At 33.2% G+C, this 20,160-nt stretch overlaps 1 protein-coding gene across 6 annotated transcripts in view; it reads left to right on the forward strand.

Annotated features, from left to right (window-relative positions):
- LOC126810317 (netrin receptor UNC5C) overlaps nucleotides 1-20,160 on the forward strand; it is a 94,908-nt gene that overhangs the window by 37,236 nt on the left and 37,512 nt on the right. For all 6 annotated transcript variants that reach the window (XM_056098677.1, XM_050535314.2, XM_050535315.2 and 3 more), the window contains exons 2-4: nucleotides 7,278-7,658; nucleotides 15,019-15,122; nucleotides 18,885-19,065. In XM_056098677.1, coding sequence (XP_055954652.1) covers nucleotides 7,278-7,658; nucleotides 15,019-15,122; nucleotides 18,885-19,065 — 666 coding nt within the window. The remainder of the gene's footprint in view (nucleotides 1-7,277; nucleotides 7,659-15,018; nucleotides 15,123-18,884; nucleotides 19,066-20,160) is intronic.

Consider the following 20,160-nt stretch of genomic DNA (forward strand, 5'->3'; position numbering starts at 1 on the left):
GTTCCTCAGGATTTTCCTCTGTGGTTTAATAATACTTTATATCTGGGATGGTATGATACTTGTACCATACAGGAGCCGCAGTGTGCTGGCTCACTAACCTGAAGGTCCTGGGTTCAATTCCAGTGTTGGCCAAGAAAGTTCCTCAGGTTTCTCCTCTGTGGTTTCCTCTTGATAGGCCTACTGGTAATACTTTACATCTGGAGTGGTATGATACTTGTACCACAAGGGAGCCACAGTGGCTTAGTGAGTACCAGGTTGGCTCACTAGCCTGGGATTTGAAGTTAGTTCCTCAGGATTTTCCCTGTGTGGTTTCCCCTTGTCAGTGTTTGAGGATAGAGAGACTAGCAAAGAACAACATGGGATGAAGAAAAAAACAGGTCTCTTGTACACCTTGGCATGCAGGTAAAAGAACTATTGACAAAATTTCCCTCATAGCACACTGTATAATGTATGTCAGTCTTCATTAGCCCAGATGGAGCAGAAGAGTAGGACATAACACACCATTTCATTCATGTATTCACTGCACTACAAACTCTGGAGTTATGGTGGACTCACCTAAGAAATCTGGTGTGGCACCATGAAAATTTCCAAAAGACACATAGTAAATTGGGTGTAGGAAAGCAGAGTTTGCACCACTTTCACAGGACTCATCCCCATTATTTTAATAAAGAACAAAGACTGCAGTTAAACTTCCTTTTGTTTGATTGGAATTTTATTAACATGGTTATTTAATTATAAAAATAACGATGCAAAAAATAACTGATAAAAAGACAAAATCTCTTTGAAAATTGTACAGACTTCATTAATTATTCATCAATTGATTAAAATCTTTATCTGAAAGATCATTGGGTAAAATCTGATTACATTGATGTAGTCTGAGTACGGTATGCCACTTTATGCAGTTGTTTATATTTCAAGTGTTACACATAAAGGGCATATATACAAATTCAAAGAGATGCTGTGAAATATAAGATGTGGGTATGGCTAACAGTAACGGGCAAACAAAAAGGATTGTTGCACACTTGCATATATACAGTACCTATATATACTGATGTCCAAAAGAAAGTATACACACTAAAAGTATGACTAAGTTTTGTTTAGATTAAAAACATTTGATAAAGAATTAATGAGTTTGTCTCTTGCGTCCAAACTCAACATTTCTAAGCAAAATAAAAATGTGAAACAAATTGACATTCTACCCAAATACCGTATACCATGGAAAAACGATGTTGTTTGATGCAGCACAAAATGCACAGTGTATACTTTCTTTTGGACATTAGTATATATAAGGTGGCAACTTTAAAACCTAATCGACTCTACGAAATCACAGATTTTGTTTTCAGCCTTGAGTGGCTCTTTAACATTGATTTACACTGTTGGTAATAGTCATTGTTATTCAATGAACTTTTACTACCATATTGTGTATACTGTATAATGAGAGTATATCAATGTTAATTATGGGGTGCTTGAATAACTTGATGAGCTTGACTTGTAGGATCTCTCAATATTGATTTGCTACCTGTAATTAGAAATAAAAGGCGGGATAATAAAACTGGTGGACTGTCAATGGACCAAAGGTCAAGAGAGGATAGAGTGGTCAATAAGCTGACCAGTAAATCCGATTAGCGGAGATAATGAGTGATTAGCTTAGTTTCACATTGATAATTACTGATAAGTCAACTTCCATTGTTTTATTAAGGCACAAACAAACAAATTCGATGATTGTGTCCCAAAGGTCTGAGTATCAATTTATGTGATTGAATCTCCTTTATTTTGAATTCGTTATAGAATCTGAATACTGCCAGGTCACTTTAATCCTGATGAGAGTACTAGCAATGTAACATATGACAACATCCTGCAAATAATGGATGACAGTGCAATTAATTATGCAATTGATTCAATAATGGGAGTGTACTTTGGGGCATAAATTTGACTTGAAACCTATAATTAAAATAATGAAAATTGTAATTTTAAGTCACAGAGTTATTGCCCCTTAAGGGGTTGTGAAAGCAATACAGTGCCGAGTTGTATGCAGAATTGTTACATTTTAAAATTTGCCGATCAGGATTTGTTTCTTGAGATTGATTTTAGATCTAGCAAAGCAGAGACAATTTTACTGTTAGTGAGTGTATTAGGAAACTTAACTATCACTATTTCCAATCTACTAGTGTAGAAACTGTCAGATGACATTATTTAAAACTAAAGCATTGTTTACGCTTGCTACAGGTGTGGAGACCCCATACATGACATTTTCTTTAACTGATCTAAATGTAACAAAGAAACTCTTCAGCCAGGTTTTGTAAAACTTAGCAAGATGACGCTAATTGGGCAGTAAACTACCATCATTTATCATAGCTTGTCATATTTCTCTAATGGTTCTTGTGCCCTACAAGAACTTATTTTTGTTCAGATCTGTCCGCTTTCTTATGAACAGTAATTTGCGGCACTTGTTAAGTTGGAAAATATATACACCATGATGATGTGATGATCTTTTGTCAAGGGAAATGATAGCATATTACTTTAGTCTAAAATAACTTTCTTTTTTTTTATAATGGCTTACATGTAACTGGCCTTTCTCAGAACCGTATATATCATTCAAGCAGATCAAAGGCAAAATATGATATAAAGGCTGTTTTCATACCAGCTACTATAATGGACTATTACCACAGCCTCTTTTAAATTGACGGAAAAGCATGAGGCAATGATAACGTCTGCACCTTTCATGCAATTAAATGCATGGAGGAACAGGCGATAAGTAACACTTGGTTGCCCAAACCAGTTATAAATTTCTCTCAATAAAGTAGCATTACACATTGAAATCTGTGAAGCTTTGCGTAACGTATTGACATCTGAGTACTTTTATCCATGTTTACAAAGTCTGATCTGAAGCATAAGTATTGAACCTGTGAATTTGATTTTTTTAGATATTCAATACTTTTGATTCAACTAGATCTTTTAAATTGACTGAAATAATTTTTAAAAAAGATATTTTACATAGAACCCCACAGATTTTCTTTGACATTTCAATATATTGTAATTCTATTTGAATGTAAATTGAAAAGGCTTTAGAAAACATGACTGGATGAGAGAAAATAACAAGACAAGGAGTCTGGAGTTTGCACAATTAATCTCTTTTTTTTTTTCTGGAAAGCTAATCTGGTTATTCATTTTGCATGTTTTCTACATGAAAACAGTTGTCTGTTTTCTCCAATTCTGAACTTTGCAAATTTTCATGTTTTGTTATGTATGCATCCTCATATTTTCTGGTTGCTAAGCAATTTGTCAAATTATACATTTTCTGCGGACTATAAAAATGGATCAAATTAAAAGCAAGTATAAATTTCAGTTAAAGTTGACTATTCCTAATTTGATTTGTGCCCTTCCTTTATCAATTATTTAACATTAGATCAGTAGCCGAGATGTATAATTTGATAAAGGACAGAATACTAGTTCGAGCCCGAGCAAATTAGTTAGGAAACCTAAGGTGAAAAAAACCCTGGCTTTTATATGATCTGACCGAAATACGTGTTATGGTGAACGTAACATTAAAATCAAGATATTGTTGTGACTTAAGTACAGTTATTCATAGAACTGAAAGTACCATACAGTGAGTGATTGAGTACCATCCTTTTATTTCTAGGTCTGCAATAAAAGCACACAATTACTGAGAAGCTATCAAGCCAGATTAGCTTACCGTGGTAGAAGCAATAAATATATCATATCACTAATTAGTGTCGTTAAAGACGCGGATTTCAATTAAGAAATCAATCAGTAATAGTTGTAATATAGCCATGATTTCTATCGGCCTATTGGCTATTGATTCGATTGTATCCCCCACTGTGTGCCTGGTGATTGCCGGAAAAAAAAACTATTTCCTATTTCTTGTGTTGCCATGCTGACTGACTGATCTAATAACAATCATATCACTCTAATAAAGCACGCCATTTTTCTTGTCATGGAAACGCTTGACAGGTCCTTGTAATTGTTAGGTCTGTTAGGATTAAGTTTGTTAGTCTAGATAATATTCTATAACTGATCTTTGACATGTACGTCTATTTCTACAAGTAGAACACTTATCCCTAAGGTTCTTCAATACCTCTTGTCTCTTTATGTCTCTTTTTATTAATAAACTCTACAATATGACACAATTTTTGACTCTGTATGAGAAATGAAGAGAATTTTTAGCAATGGAAGCCGATACTATATCATTATAAAGTAAAAAGAATTTTCATTAAATTGATGCTGAGAGTTATTTCCAGATGATTTTCATTACCGGTACCTTAGGTCTTCCCGGCCAGCCCACACTAAGAATTCTCATCCCCAAGACTGTTGCACTAATTTATGCCATCAGCCACTGGCTATCTAATAGGGTAAATTCCAGTTTGTATCACTGGAGATACTAGGAAAACAATGGTATGAAATTAGCTGGTACATATACCCTTCTCATGTTAAACGAAAACCTCTCTTAGGTCTGTGAACGTGGTCCATATGTTAGCCATATGTACAAGGAAAGGACGATTATAACCAAAGGCGCATAGTTTACCTACTGAGACATTTTTACATCTTAACACACTCAAAGTTTGAAAACAAATCTCCACGAAAAAGATCTTAAAAAAGAAATAGCTTTATATGGGTTTTTTTTTGTATAAAATACTCAAAAAGAATGCAAGTCCATTGAGTAATGTCTGTGATTTCTAGAAAATGTACACATTCTCCGCAGCCGATTTCCCTCTTTGAATAAATTGAATTCAAAATGGATTCTGTACAGTTTGTTGATTGTTGACTGAACATGCATGTACATTTACTGGTTGATATAAATTCATTCTAACAGAGCATCTTGTTCTAATTCAAAGTCAACTACTCCATTTCCTTCATATCACGTACATTACTAGTCATTAGATCTTTTATTTTGTGAAAATTTCATCAAGTCATAAAAGAACAATATGGTTGGATTCGAAGGCAAGTTAATTCCTTTCTATCAAGCACATTAATACCAAGGAGATTTAGTTCATCACATTATCCCAATACTGGCTGATTTTTCATATTTCCTTCGGGCAATCATGATAAAAGAATAGTGTGAACTAATCTTTCGTATTTTCTATAGATAGAATAAAGTTTAACTAGTTTCTATAACGTTTGCCATCTTTCTTTACAACTATTAAGCTTAGTTTCCTTCTGCGTCTGGTTTAGACATGACCCTCAGAGATTTACAGGTCATGCCTTGTCATATATTGTTGGTCGAACTGAATATTTTATTGGCAAAAATCGTATCTTGGGCAGCGTTTTTCACCATCTCTAGAGAGCGTGCTATTTATCACACTCACAATATCTCCTTAAATAATTCATGGGAATAATTGTAAGTACTATTATCAGTGACTAAAGTCTATAGAACCACTATAATTGTAGAAACAGAAAGAGTGATTCAGAAAGAATGAAAAGGCAGGCTCATATGGAACCAATAATTATTCTATTCAAGAGAAAATTATTAAAACATAGCAAAAACCACAATATTCTAAGAGCGTTGTATTATTCTCATATGTGAATATAAAATTTCATGAAAAAATAAAGTTCCTCTTTCTCTCTATATATATTCATGAACAACATGAGTTCACTATATATATTTAAATAAATAAATAAATAATACATAAGCCTGAATATTATGCTGGAATATCCTTATAAGAAACTGTAATCTACATGGGTTCAAAATGGATTAAAAACATCCAGAACTGATCTTGGCTTTATCTGAAGTAATTGTTAATATAGTCAAGTAAATTGGATATTTCTGTATTGATGTAGGGTTTTGTACCTGTTAAGTTAGTTCGTTCAAGCTTTAATAAGATTGTATATATAAATAGGTGGAAAAGTCATTCACAGGTAGTTAGGGTATATTTTGTAAGAAGAAAGCTAAGCTCATGGTATCAAGAAAGATAATATCAGCTGACCACTTGGGTCACCTGGGTTCATATCAATTGACCAAACAGACTCCACAGGAGGCAGGTTTCGCTTGCATTCTATACTACTTAGTTACTGGCAGGCAGTGAATTATATGCTTGTTTACCTACCTATCAAAAGATAAGTAGTATGTATGATAGGTAAAATTATTGTATCAATCTTCCTCCCTTTATCAACCCGATAGTCAATCTTACACTAGCTTTTAATCTTAATCATATTAAATCTTACTTAGAGTATAATCTTTCATTTTTACCCTCATATTAAATGGAAGAAGACAGAAATTTATCTTTCGAAAAATAAATCAATTTACAGCTACAAAAGAAATAAATTTGTGTCCGAGGACATGAAACAAGTGATAAAATTCATGATGGAGAAACCAAGATAATAGTATGTATAAAAAGAAACTAGAAGGTTGAATCTATCATGATATGTTCTAATGATTGATTTGGTGACTAGGGATGTGTGTAGTCTGTACATGTAATATACCCATCTATAATATCAATTGTACATCGTAAAAACAGCTCTCCTCAGCAACTAACCAATCTGTTCGGCACATCACAACACTTAAAACAAGATCGACTTAAGACAAAAACGTGAAAGTTAGAAAAATGAGAATCGCTTAACCATTGGTTGTCTTACATAATATCGAGCATGTAGTACATAATAGTTAGTAGTTATATATACCGCAAACACAGGACTTTTAGCAATCATAAATATGTTGGAAACAAGGTGAAAATGAACCCGACAAGACGTAAACCAATAAACACAACATTTTTAATGATCATCAACACATTTCCACATGGAATAGAATTCGTTTAGTACCTGTGTGAAAGGTACATCCTTAATGATAAAAACCTCAATCTACACACTTTGCCGTAATCTCTTTACCTCCACGTAAATGAACTGAATGAAACATGTATTACCCATTATAGTTAAAGGTATTCTCTATGTTTACTTTGACAGGCTCATATAGCATACGGGTGGCTTATATGTTATATTAAATGTCTGTCGAGCAGATTAAGCTAGTTAGAGGGCACAAGAAAACTAAAACAAACATCCAACATTACTGGATTAGGAGTTTAAGTTACTTTAGAAGAGATAATTGGCACTTTCAGCCATGTCAGTTGATAAATTAGACTTATTTATTCCAAATCTCAGGGACAGTTTCCATGTCATTCATATAGAAAAAAACACAACCGTGTACAATCCAGAGCAGCTGAAATGCAATTTGTCTGAAACCCAAAACATTGTTATCCCATCATTATGATATGAATGTAATTTGGCATTGATACTGTTACTTATGTGTCATCATTTTGATTTTTCAGGTGATCTCCTAGCTCCAGTCATCGGTAGTAGCAACCCACTGGCACAAGGTTTACCCGTATTTAATGAAGAACCTAAAGATAATTATTACATGGTGAAGAACAAACCGGTTATTATAAGTTGTAAAGCCACACCAGCCATTTTGATAACGTATGTTTGCGCGGGAAAAAAGATGCCAGCGAAACAACAAGTCAATTTAGAATTAATAGATCCGGTCTCGGGTATAAAGACTCTACAATCCAGTCTCGAACTCACAAAGGAGGAGGTGGAAGAATATTATGGTAGTGATGGATATTGGTGTGAATGTTATGCCTGGAATACTGTGCCTGGTTCCAGTGATCCACAGAGCCGCAAAAGTAATCGAGCTATGGTGGAGGTAGCATGTAAGTACATGTAGATCATAGTTATATCTTTTCTCAATACAAGGCCTAACATCAGAAAACATTCCAACCCCCAGTAAAAATAATTACCACAAATAATAGAGTGTCTTTGTTATATCAGAAAGGAAGTATGTTTATCTATGAAGGCAGTAATTCTCTTATCATCGTGCAGTCGGCCATTTGTTATATCTGGCACTGGTAATGTGTGTCTCTCTCTAAATCTAATTGTTGATGGTAAACAAACTATACAGAAGTGGCTTGTGTGGTACTGTGGTAGCAAGACTATATTACATGTTACTATTTTCATTTCTGATACTGTTCCACATCTTTATGGAAGCTTACAAATGATTGGTTAACTAGTAAGACATTAGTACCAGGTGGAGGACATCACATACTGACCGAAAAGAAAGGTTTGGGAGGTTGATAGATACTGTATGGTTCAGCCGATCTCCTTACTAAGATAAGACAATGTTTCTACCGCTTTTGACCTTAAAGCAGAATGATTAGAAATCTTCAATTGCCTTGAGATGTTTTTCGGACAGTTCAGGACAAAGGTGGGCATTTGGTCAGTAATTGACATATAAAACCACCACAAAGAACTAGTCAAAATATACGAGAATGAAACAAAACAATAGCATGGAAAGATATATCCGATACCAAGAAAAAGTGTTTTCTTTGATGTGACAGGCTCACTCCTATTTCTATATTTGCTATGTGTAGTTGGTGGCTCTGGTCAGTGTTTTGTGTTGTAGTTAGTTAAATGTCATGTTTGAAACTGTCATAGAGAAGGCTTGGTTCTATCACCTTTCCAATTTAAAAGTCAAACCAGATGGTAGAGAAAAGAAGATTATACCAAGACCTAAAAAACAATACCCAAAGACTGGAAAACATCAAAATTTGATATTATCTCAAATGAACTTTAAATGCGGGTTCATAAAGATGTACATGTTCTTTTATTTGCTTTTCAAATGATTTGATCTCATTAATATTTCAAACATTTTCTCTTAGAGAATTTCTTTACAATGAATCCAACTTAATGTTCCATGAAGAAAAATCATTATTATGTTGTTGTTTTTTCTGGCGTTCTTCAAATTAGTGTCGTTGTTTAGTTAGAATGAAATCACAACATTTATATCTTTGAAATGCCAAACAGCTAGATTGAACTAGGATTATTATTTATACAGAAATCTCCAATCTTTATTAACTGAGCAACCAACCTAGCATTTACATGCATATAGAAATAATCTAGTTGTATTAAAGCTATAATGAACTAACGAACTAGAATTTATATAGAAATAACCAATCTTTATTAAATGTTATACAGAATGAACTAACTAACTAGAATTTATATAGAAATAATTTACCTTTATAAAGGTTATTTCATGAGAGAAAAGTAACTAACATTTATATTGAAATAGCTTAACTTTATTAAATGTTATTTAGCTAGAATCAACTAACTAGCATTCATATTGAATTAACTTGGCTTTATTAAATGGAATGATTACAATTTCTAATAGTTAGAATGTTTTGCTGTGGGTAACACCTTCAATTGTGTGTTTATAATTATTTGCTTATGTTGGCCATCAGATGATGCAGAGAAGGAAACTTTAGCCTAAGTAATACATCTTCTGTTAAGATCGGTTTCATGTTCAAATGTCTACCTTGTAGAACTTGCCAAAGCCAGAAAAGATATGACCTGGAAGGGAACAAAAACTCTAGTTAATTCTCTGTCTAAAAATCCATCTGTGAGTGAATTTTTAGGGGGGGAAAAAGTAAGCAGTGGTAATCATGAAGAACAACAGACACAACAGCGCTTCTTGTCTGTATAACAGTTACTAAGGCATGTAGGAAGTTAGATTCATTAGTAGAGAAAATATATCATTTGTAGAACATGTATTGAGTTAATATCACCAAGAAACAGCCATGTAATGTTATAACAGGTGTATTGCCAGAACGTTCTCATACTTTTCTGTCTGGGAGAAGTGCTGGTGAACAGACGCTAATATTCACAATCGTCATCATTAGATAACTTTCTTATTTATTTATATGTAAATATAAACACTTCTGGAAATCTCCTTGATTTTCTAGTAATATAGTATAACAATGGTAAATAATGACAATAGCAGTCTATCCTCCATTGTGCCTATAACCACCGCTACTAGGATCACTTTTCTGTAATGTAAATCACCTCAACGTGTTTGTCTGTCTATTTTTTAACACTTGTTGTTATTTATTTAACTGACAAACCAATCAATTATAATATCATCACAGAATAATAGGCTGAAAATATACAAGTATATCTTTTAGTTTGAAGACACCTGCGGGGCATAAGGGAAATGATCCGTTTTCGCAAACGGCATTTTGCCAGCCTTTTTCTTTAAATAATGTGTATCAACAGCGGGGAGTGAAACCCCCCAAAACACTTTTACTTTTTTTTCTGGGTGTGCGCTACTTGCCAAATAGCAACCGAAGAATAGTGCTAATGATCCTGTAATTAGTTCTTTTGGCCTCTAATTTAAATGAATAAAACAATAAACATGCATGTGAATGTTGACTGAATTAGACACTTTGTTTGACTAAAATACATCCTGGAAATATTCAAGATTATTCCCCCTCCAAATCTCTTATTTACAAATATTGAGATGGCAATTGAGAGCAATGTGTTTCATTCTAGCAATGACACCAGACAAAACAAAACACAACCTTGGCCTTCTCTGCATGTTTGGTTATAAACAATTTAAATGAATAAACTTATTGAAGTCTCCATACTGGTAAATACTTGTAAGGTACATGATTTAGCAATTAAAGCCACACCCAGAAACTAGTATTGTTATGATGCAGCCGAACGCATTGGTTCTAAGATTGTGTTATCACAGCACCTTGCATATATTGTTTTACTCAAATTAAAAAAAAATGAATATTATTCAGCTGCCTTCTAGATAATATACTACTTTTATTTTTATACTGTTTTTGAAGACTTGAATTAGTATGCCACTGATGGGAATTCCTGATCTCTGGACTATAGTAATTAATTTTCTTTCTCGGTCCATGATTGTTGTTATAAGGGTTGGCATTAGTGTTCTTTCCTTCCTAATAAAAACCGATTTAAATATTCGACCATTGAAGTCTTTTGGGAATGGAATCGATAGAAAGTCGTGTAAGAGATAATCTCAAGGCACATTTGTAAGTCAAAATACTTAGCTAGATTACACCACGTTTGTTTCAATTGATAAATTGATTGTAACGAAAATGCCTCCTCAAGCCCTTTGTACTTGAAGATACTTAACTTATTGAGAGGTAGGCGATTTGAGATTCATGGCTTAAAACGCCATCAATTCCACTGAGCCCTGTGTCACTATATCCATTTAGATATCGTAACTGCTTGCGAGATTTCACATTGATTTGTTGGAGATAGATTGATAGCATCAAATGATGGTAATCGGATGTTTGTATAAGTATGTATTCATTTGATTGGAGTCAAGAGCTTCAGCAATGATCTTTCATTGGAAAATCAATTACCTAACTGGTTATATTATTGTCATCTTGTGGAACAGCAACCTGATCAATTTCCTATATAGTTTTCCACTTAATTTAAGATGTGAGTAAATCCCTGTCCCGATCTCTTCTTTACTGTCATTGAATTTGTTTTGGTCATTGGAACCGTCTGTAGATGTAACTTTCTGAAGCAGAGGTACAAATTTTTCTCCGAGATCTAATCAATACTGAAGGGAATCTAGAACGTACATGTATTGTATTTATAGAATTAAACCTACATGATGGCCAAGATTATTGAATCAGAGACAGAATTCACGAAAACTTCAAATTAAATATTTTAAGGATGCTAACATTTTAAATGCCGAATGAGAATCGAAATCCTGGGACAAATTTTAATTCTTAGCCAATGAAAGGCCTGGATTATTCAAATAATTAGTTCAAGTTTTTCTGAATAAAGCCGGATATCTTTATTTAAATAGTTTTTGTAACCTTTTTGTCATTTTGATAGACATTTAAGACAAAACGAAAACTAACAGGATTTTGCTTGTAGAATATAGTTGTTTAGAGTTTGTAAGGTTAATGCTAATTTGGTGGATTTTTTTTATCTTGAAAACAAACATGAATACATGTAGTGATACATGTATTTAATTTAATGGACAGAGTTATTTAAATTCAGATCTACATTTTGTGTTTATATTCAAGAATGTGGTGTAGGGTAAGAATAATTAATTAGTGTTTGTTGGCAAAGGCATCAACCTTTGGAGTAAAAAATTAGTGTGTTTGTTGAACTTAGAGAAAAAAATGGTAGTCGAAGGTCTGGTCTAGTAATTGAGTTGAGAAATATTTGAAGCTACATTTAGTAAAAAAAAATGACTGGATATAAAAATAGTAGTATATTTTTAGTTTGGGGAATAGAAAACACTAAGGTTGTGATATGGGCAGTTAAGTTCTGTACTCCAAATTACCCACAAAAACCTGACAAATTTAGTCGTTAATTTTCACGAGAAAGTGCATCTAGTGAAGTTAGGCGGATGATTTACATTTACACAGATGTTTCAAATCAGGAGCGATAACTCTAAAAGATTTTCAGATAAGTCTGGTATCTTTTACAGGCTATGAGGATTAAACGCAATGTAAATATGGGATATATCTCTACATATTTCAGTATCCAAATTTCAGACAAACTTAAGAGCCTGGCGTCGGCTTGATTGGAATATACCATGCATGAATTGATTCGATAGATATGGTAGATTATCATGAGTTTGTGTATTACACATTTATAAAAACGGCTGGTGGTCTGAGTAAATTGAAATACTTGACTTGTAAGATGAAAAGTGAAATGAATTGAAAAGGAGTTAGTTAGTTTATTACTGGTAATGATTAATAGAATATGACACGAAGCTGGTTGCCATTTTAACAGCCATTGTTGGTTTTCTGATAGCTATTACCTTACTGAATGGGCAATTGTTAACATTTAATAGAAAGAGACCTACAAATAATTTCCTCTGGTTTAATTTCTTCATGAATGGGGACATTTCCATATATGATGACGAAAATTGAAAATCCATGCTGGGATAATTCTAGTGTCTTAGACAGTCATTACATTATTACATGTACTTGCTGAGAAAAATGGTTAAAAAGTGAGTCTTTGTTAGGATTAGAACTGAGATGAAGGTTTGATAAGTCCTAGGTGGAGGCTTGATACTTTTATTTTATCAAAAAAAAACAAGAATTTGAAGTGTATTATCATAACACACCTGCAGACTATTAAATGTGGAGAAGATGAGTAATTCTTAAAATTTTAGATCCTATATATTGTATTTTATAAAACGTTAAAATACTTCACATTTTTATCTCCTAGAATACGTTTCAGCAGTTACATATAGTCTTGCATATCCTTTATGAGATAGCTGCCATTATTTCTAAAAAAAATATGTATACAAAAGGAAAAACTTTTTTTGCGATCAAATCTCGTAAAGATCAGGTCTAAGTCACAAAAACTCGTAAAAAGATTTTATATCTATAATCTCAGGAGTATATCAGCCATTACTTTTAGCCAAATAACGTGCCATCGTTTTTAAAGAAAAATAATTGTCCATGAATTGGTTGTGAATGAGTCGATAGACTTCGTGATTATAGTCGATAGTACATTCTTAATGTAATTATCACTTGGGCAATATGGTTTTATGATGAAAGGAGGCTTCAGTTAAACTCCAGTCATTTTCTATTAATGAAATTCCTCGAATTTATGTGCTAGTAGGAAATTCTCAAGGGCCCATTTACTAACTTGACAAGAATATTGAAAAAGTTTTGATAGTGTGATGGGTTAGAAGATTGACTACTATAAAAGGGTTACTTTTATTATAGAATCAATTCTAAATATGTTACAATTCCTCCAGTGATATAAATGGAGATCTATGGCCATACTACGGCTAGTACTATGAGGAATTAATGAACTCTCAATTATCTGGGTACCAATAGAATATACATGTCATATGCTATTATATTCTCACCAATTAACATCCTAATGATGCTGAATTTACATATTTATAATCTGGAGCTGATAATATAGCTGTAAACATTTCACAAAATAAAACTGAATTGATTTCTTATTCTAATGTTGCAGCAAAACATTATGTGTTTTATCCTGAAGCCAAAAGGTGTTTCTTCTTGATATTTTAGTGTATGGTTGTTGTTTTTTTTATTTGGAGGGGTTAGGGGGTCGTTTTTGTATGCATTTTGATGTTTGCAAGTGTAATAAATCATCTGAGTTCTCCCTACGTGGGGTGGATTCTCATTGCATTACACTTCTAGAATCATACGATCAACCTGGGAGAAATCTTGACAAAATCTGGTGGCCTTCTGCTCATTTCCTCCATACGTATTTCTGGAGAAATATTTCTCTGAAAATCTTTCTACTGATACACTTGTTGTGTACTGTATTTGTACAAACATGTGCTTCAGAACACTGCAGAAATGAAAAACTGACTTAGCAAAAATGTGGGAAAGGCAGATTTGGGCATAAGGATACCAGAAGACCAATGTGTACACCTGCCAATGTTAAGTTTCCAGTGTGACTGAAACACTGATTAAAGCAATAGAAAGAATGTTTGGTAGATATCCCGGACAGATGACAAAATTTGGTAACAATTTGGCAACAGGTTTGGTTTGTTTATCCAACAATTAATAACTGCTTGGTTCTTTCTGGGAAGAAAGAAGTCCTTTTATGTATAAACATATTTAGTTTCTGGAGTAGAAATGTGAAGAACACTCAGTGGGCTTATAATGTCTTATATTAGTTGAGGTCACCAAGGAAAAGAAGTAAATATATATTTTTGCCGATTGTGTTTGATATTCTGTCTGTCAAACTTTGTGGTCAAATATATCAATGTTTTAAGAGGAAATATTTGTATTAAATGTTCATATTGTATGCTTCAATGACTGCATAACATGGGAAATGGTTGGTTTCAATGTGGACTACACCCCATGGTGGCCATTGTGTGTGAAATTAGGCATGAATAGGTATAGATGTAAATGAAAATAAATTGCTTGTGAACAAAAGAGCAACCATTTTTAGTAGCCTTTAAATCAATGATGCGGGTCAAACTCTTTTCTTCTTAGGGAGGGTTTCTAATTTAAAGTATGATAAGTACATATATAATGTTAAAAACACAAATATATACATGTATATAAACTTTATCCAACAGTTTTATTAAATGGGCTTTATGATATTTTATGTATCGATTCACCTTTTTTCCTACAAAACTTTTGTTTCTGCTCTACTTGCTATTCCAAACATGGTAGTTTGTTTTTATCGTCTGTATAAATTACATTCAAATCTTACCAAATTATAATTTATACATTTCAGATTTGAAAAGAAGATTTCAAAGAGTTCCAATGAGCCAAACCATGGAACTTCAATCAACAGTCGAATTACAATGTTTACCTCCAGAGGGCAAACCATTACCTGAGGTAGGTATACTGCATAACACATTATGCTAAAAAAAAATGAAGGATTCCAGAATCCAGATTAGGAATTCTTAACAAGTTTTTATTGAAAATATTCTTCACCTACATGTAGTCCCCAAATCTGCCCCGATTGTATGTGACTAGGAGTAGGGTCGCCTGTCCAACCTCATCTCTCTCTCTCTCTCTCTCACTCTCCCTCTCCAAATCTCTGTTTTGTTTTTAAAGAACAACCATTATATTTTGAAGCTTTGGTTGCTAAGGTAAATTTAGCTGTCAGAGATTAGAAATTGTGATGCAACAAGAGATTTTTAGAATTTCATTGCAAATATTCTTCACCTAGTCTTCAAGAATTATGAATACTAACCTGGTGTGTTTGTTACTTAACCACCATTTTATTTTCAAACTCCAGTTGCTAAGGTAAATTTAACCATCATAGATATGATGTGAACATGTCATGTTTTTAAACAACTGCCAGGCACATAACTTATTATCTGTCATCTGTAATTTGTTGCAGACCCTCTTTTGTAAAAAGTTGTAGAATGATGTTCAGATTCCAGCTTTAATTACAGAGCATATTTTGTGTCCCTGTCGTGCATTAAATCAAAAATATTGTAGAAGAACCGATAGAGAAATATGATGGAGGCATTCCACAAAGTTAATACCATCATTTGGTATGCTGGTAGATGATAGAAACCTATCTATTTGCTCATAAAGTGGAGAATTCCTCCCATAATATTCCAGTTCATTGATGATACATGGAATAATAAATGTGTCATACACAGTAGATACATGTATAGATAATATAGGGCAATAATATGAAGAACTCATGTATTCCCTTCGATAAATATTTTCTAGGCTTTATGAAAGTAGTGTGATATGAACTTATTGCTTTCACAGCAACAATTTGTAGACAAAGAGCAGATGTATCACCTGTCTGTTCTTGTATCAGATAGAAAGACTGGGAAAATGATGTTAGGTTGATAATGGTTTAAAAAAAATATCTCAAATCATTTAAATTTCATTCTACACCAAGATAAATCTCTGTATTTATTTAATTCTCATATTTTTGTCATATCGTTCACGATATCTATACAGACAACTTTTAATTTCAAAAACAATTTTAAATGTGCATTCGTCATTAGATAGATATTGATGTATCAAGTATCCGTGTGAAGAATACATGTTACACATTGACAGATGCTGGTAATCTCTTCCAGGATTTCACGTACAGCACATGCGTATGTCCCCTCGCTTCACACCCAAATTATTTTTTTGTAAATTTACCCATATATTTCAAGCTTTTCAAAACCCAGCCGGCTCACCTCCATCTGTGATGAATGCATCAAATAAATAAATATGAGTAGAGATTTTAAAAGATATTTTCTTGATGAATGTCTACCCCCCAAAAAGCTGAATTACAGCTGTAACATTTGTCATTATAAGACTGGGTGTGGTCTGTCAAATAGTCCTGATTATAATTAACATTGATAAGCTTATCTTTTGTATGATGTATAAAGACTATAATCTGTATGTAGTAGATATTTTAAAACTTTAACTACATATATTATATACACTGTTTATATAGCTGAGGTGTAAGGTGTCGAGGCTACGGAGGGTAGTTGTTAGTAAAATATCAAACTACTGAAAACCAGTCTTTATTGGTTTATCTTGTCAAAAGATAAGTAGGATTCAATTTGAAATCAATATTTTGAGTGTGGCTATCAAGTGTCAAGGTGTTGATCAGGTCGGTGGCCTACCTGAAACACCCCCCATTGTCTTCTTATCACTCAATGGAAACTCAATCTCTCCCGTTTTAATTTGCGAGAGTGGAGGGATTTTCATATCTGTGTGACCATATTTATACAAGGTGATTGTTTTGTGGTTACAGTCATTACTATACTAGTGTTAAAATCTGGTGATAGTCTACAAAGAGTTTATAAATTTTGGGGCCAAGGATTTTCTAAAAATAAAATCAATGTTCGAGTTAATGTAATGGCAAAAGTAAAGTTTGACCATTTTGTTTAATTCTGAATGTAAACGATGCGATGTGCAGAATTGAATCAAGACTGAAAACAAATGATAACATGATGGATTTTTTCGGTTTTGAAATCATGAACTCTTGTCAGAACATCCCATATGGCTTTTGTTTTAGCTAGAAATAAATTGTGTTTACAGGGGTGAAAAGCATCGTTATTTAAACATGTTTCTAAATAACTTGTTGGGGATTATTTGAAATAGAGAATTGAAGATAAGATCAACACACACCTCAGACAAGATACATTTTGGTCGACACAACCCAATACCAGCAATATAAATTTTACACCTGTTACAAAACAACTCGCGGAAAAAAGAAACAAAAGAAAATCCATTAACTAAGTCACTGAGAGTTTTTTCCTTATTTCTATAAGAACATGGTGGGCAAAACACACAAAGGTTTGCCAACATATGTAACAAACAAAACTTCAATATGAATCTCAAGACAGAAGATAAAATCAATCTTGTTTTTTTGGCTTACATTAGGAACATTTCACTTACTGGTACTCAATCATACCTCTTTTGTTAAACTTGAACTTTATGGATTTTTGTGGTGGAAAAAAAGTCAACATATTTTGACCAACTGCCACATTCTTTATCATAGGGTCCTGGGGCATTCACAGTTTGAGCAAATAGCACTAGTTTGACATCTAGTCTGACCTTAATTTACAACTGTTACTTGCATGATTCTGTGAAAATAAAGATGTGTTTTGATTACATTTAATATATTATGTGAAAATAAGAGACAAAGTTTAATTAGATTTGAAATAGTACAGAATTCAAAACTTGGTGCATGCATCAGAGCACCCCTTTCCCTCCTGACTTCCTAAATGGTGTTTTTGGTCAACTGACAAACCACATGTAACACCCATGTTTTTTTAATTTTAAATATTTTATGAAAAAAAAATATGACTTAATGAATTTACAAGATATTGGACAAGCTTTGTTGCAACTTTGTTATTATAAAAATGGAGAGACAGGGGAAAAGTGAACAAATGGTCGCACATAAAGAATGGATTATATGAATTAATTGAGTTAGCACACCTCACACAGATGGAATCCAGATATAACCTACATTATACATGTAATAAGATTATGTTTTAAACATGTAAAATAAAGTTTGTGGCAATTTCTTAATGAACTTGACATAAAACAACCTCATAGAAAATTATGGAATTTGTATTTAAAAGAGAAAATGATAGAACCTAGAACCAATCTAACATCAAGATGGGGGACCAGCTGCATTATGACCATCTTGAAAAGCATTCAAAATCTAGTATAGGACAGTGACTACACAACCACATCTGATAAAAACAAAAATTTCATAAAGATGATCACATTCTCAGATTATTATAGAAAGTGTGAGATAAGCCTTCACAATATTAAATGAAAAGGTTAAATAAAAAAAAATGATATTTGGTAAAAAAAAAGCAACATTCTATTTAAAAGTGACTTTGATACAAAAAAAATTGATTTTGTTTACTCTGTAGATGGATTGATATATTATACAACATGGAATATCAATAAAGAAATTTGACAGCCCCGTCCATCTTTATACATTCTGCATGTTCTGTCATCAAATGGAAATGGAGCTGCCATTATTTTGACTAGATAAAAGATATTATCGATATTGAAACTATCTCACTTATTGCAACAAGTAAATATATTTGTTAATGAGATTGGTCGGCCTACAGAATAAAATAAAAACTCTTCAATCATATTTTGTTTCAGGTATTTTGGTTAAAAGATGGAGAAATGATCGAAGTTTGGAAAGAAATCAATTTCATTATTTCCAGCGAGGGAAACTTGATTATCAATCAGGCACGTTTAAAAGATACAGGAAATTATACTTGTGGAGCCCAGAATCCTGCAAGTCGACGCTTTAGCGAGTCTGCTGTATTAACCGTATTTGGTAAGTATAATGAAATTACATGAACTCAAAGCAGACGAGAATTTCAGATGAGTGTTCATTGCGCTGAAGTCAATTACTTGTAATTTCCAGCCTGTACAAACTGACAGAATCATTCCTATAAAGACCCGGTTTAAATATAGATTTACTGTAGGCAGGTAGTAATTGTAAAAAGGACGGTTGCTATGACAATCAATATGTAAACAAAAAAACACTTCCCCCTAAATTCTTAATACAAACTCATATTCGGTGGAAGCATGAGCACCCATTTATTACAAATTGAAGAATCATGTCTTATATTAACAGAAGTTAGTAAAACGTAAGCAAGGAGATGGCGGTCTATATTTAGATTGTGTACAGGGAGTCTGATAGTAAAATAGAGGAAGTTGTATTAAATACTATAATAAATGTTAGGGAAAGGCGCCTAGAGAAAAACTACATTTGAATTAAACATAAATGTATCAGTTAAACTTTGTCATGACAAGACAACCATGACAGTGACAGTATGTCTCCTTTTACCAGCCATTAGCTAGTAGTATAATGAAATTTAAGTGCTTCGGCTATAAAACAGTTACACGAATAACCACAACCGAAATGAGTGATGGGTGAACCAACTAGGGAATTTGAAGGACTTTTTTTTTTAATGGCTGGACATTAAAGCTGCTCGTCATCATTTGAGGGATTTTAAATCTCTTCAAGCTACAATATCGCAAGAGAGACAGAGACAGAGCTTAACGTCCACTCAACATAAAAATAGGTTATTTCCAGACTAACATATGGTTCAATTTTATTTCAATAATTCACTTGAGCATAGGGGTCTTTAGCAGTGGGGGGAAACCGGGGAATCGAAACCACGCCAGTTGACTCAATGACAGGCCTTATGATACCGCGTGCACACGGCTAACCATTCGACCATCAAATCCCCGATCTCTGGTAGGAATACCAGCACAAACATGGTCCTGTTCTATTCAGTACGGTATTTAGATTAGAAAGATATGATAGATTGAAAATTTCACAACAGTGCCAGCTAAAATCTTTTCATGGGCCTCTTTTTGATCCGACTGAATTCAAGTTAGGAGTTAATAATCCTCCATTGAT

The sequence above is a fragment of the Patella vulgata genome, chromosome 2 (assembly GCF_932274485.2).
Source record: "Patella vulgata chromosome 2, xgPatVulg1.2, whole genome shotgun sequence".
Classification (NCBI taxonomy): Eukaryota; Metazoa; Mollusca; class Gastropoda; family Patellidae; genus Patella; species Patella vulgata.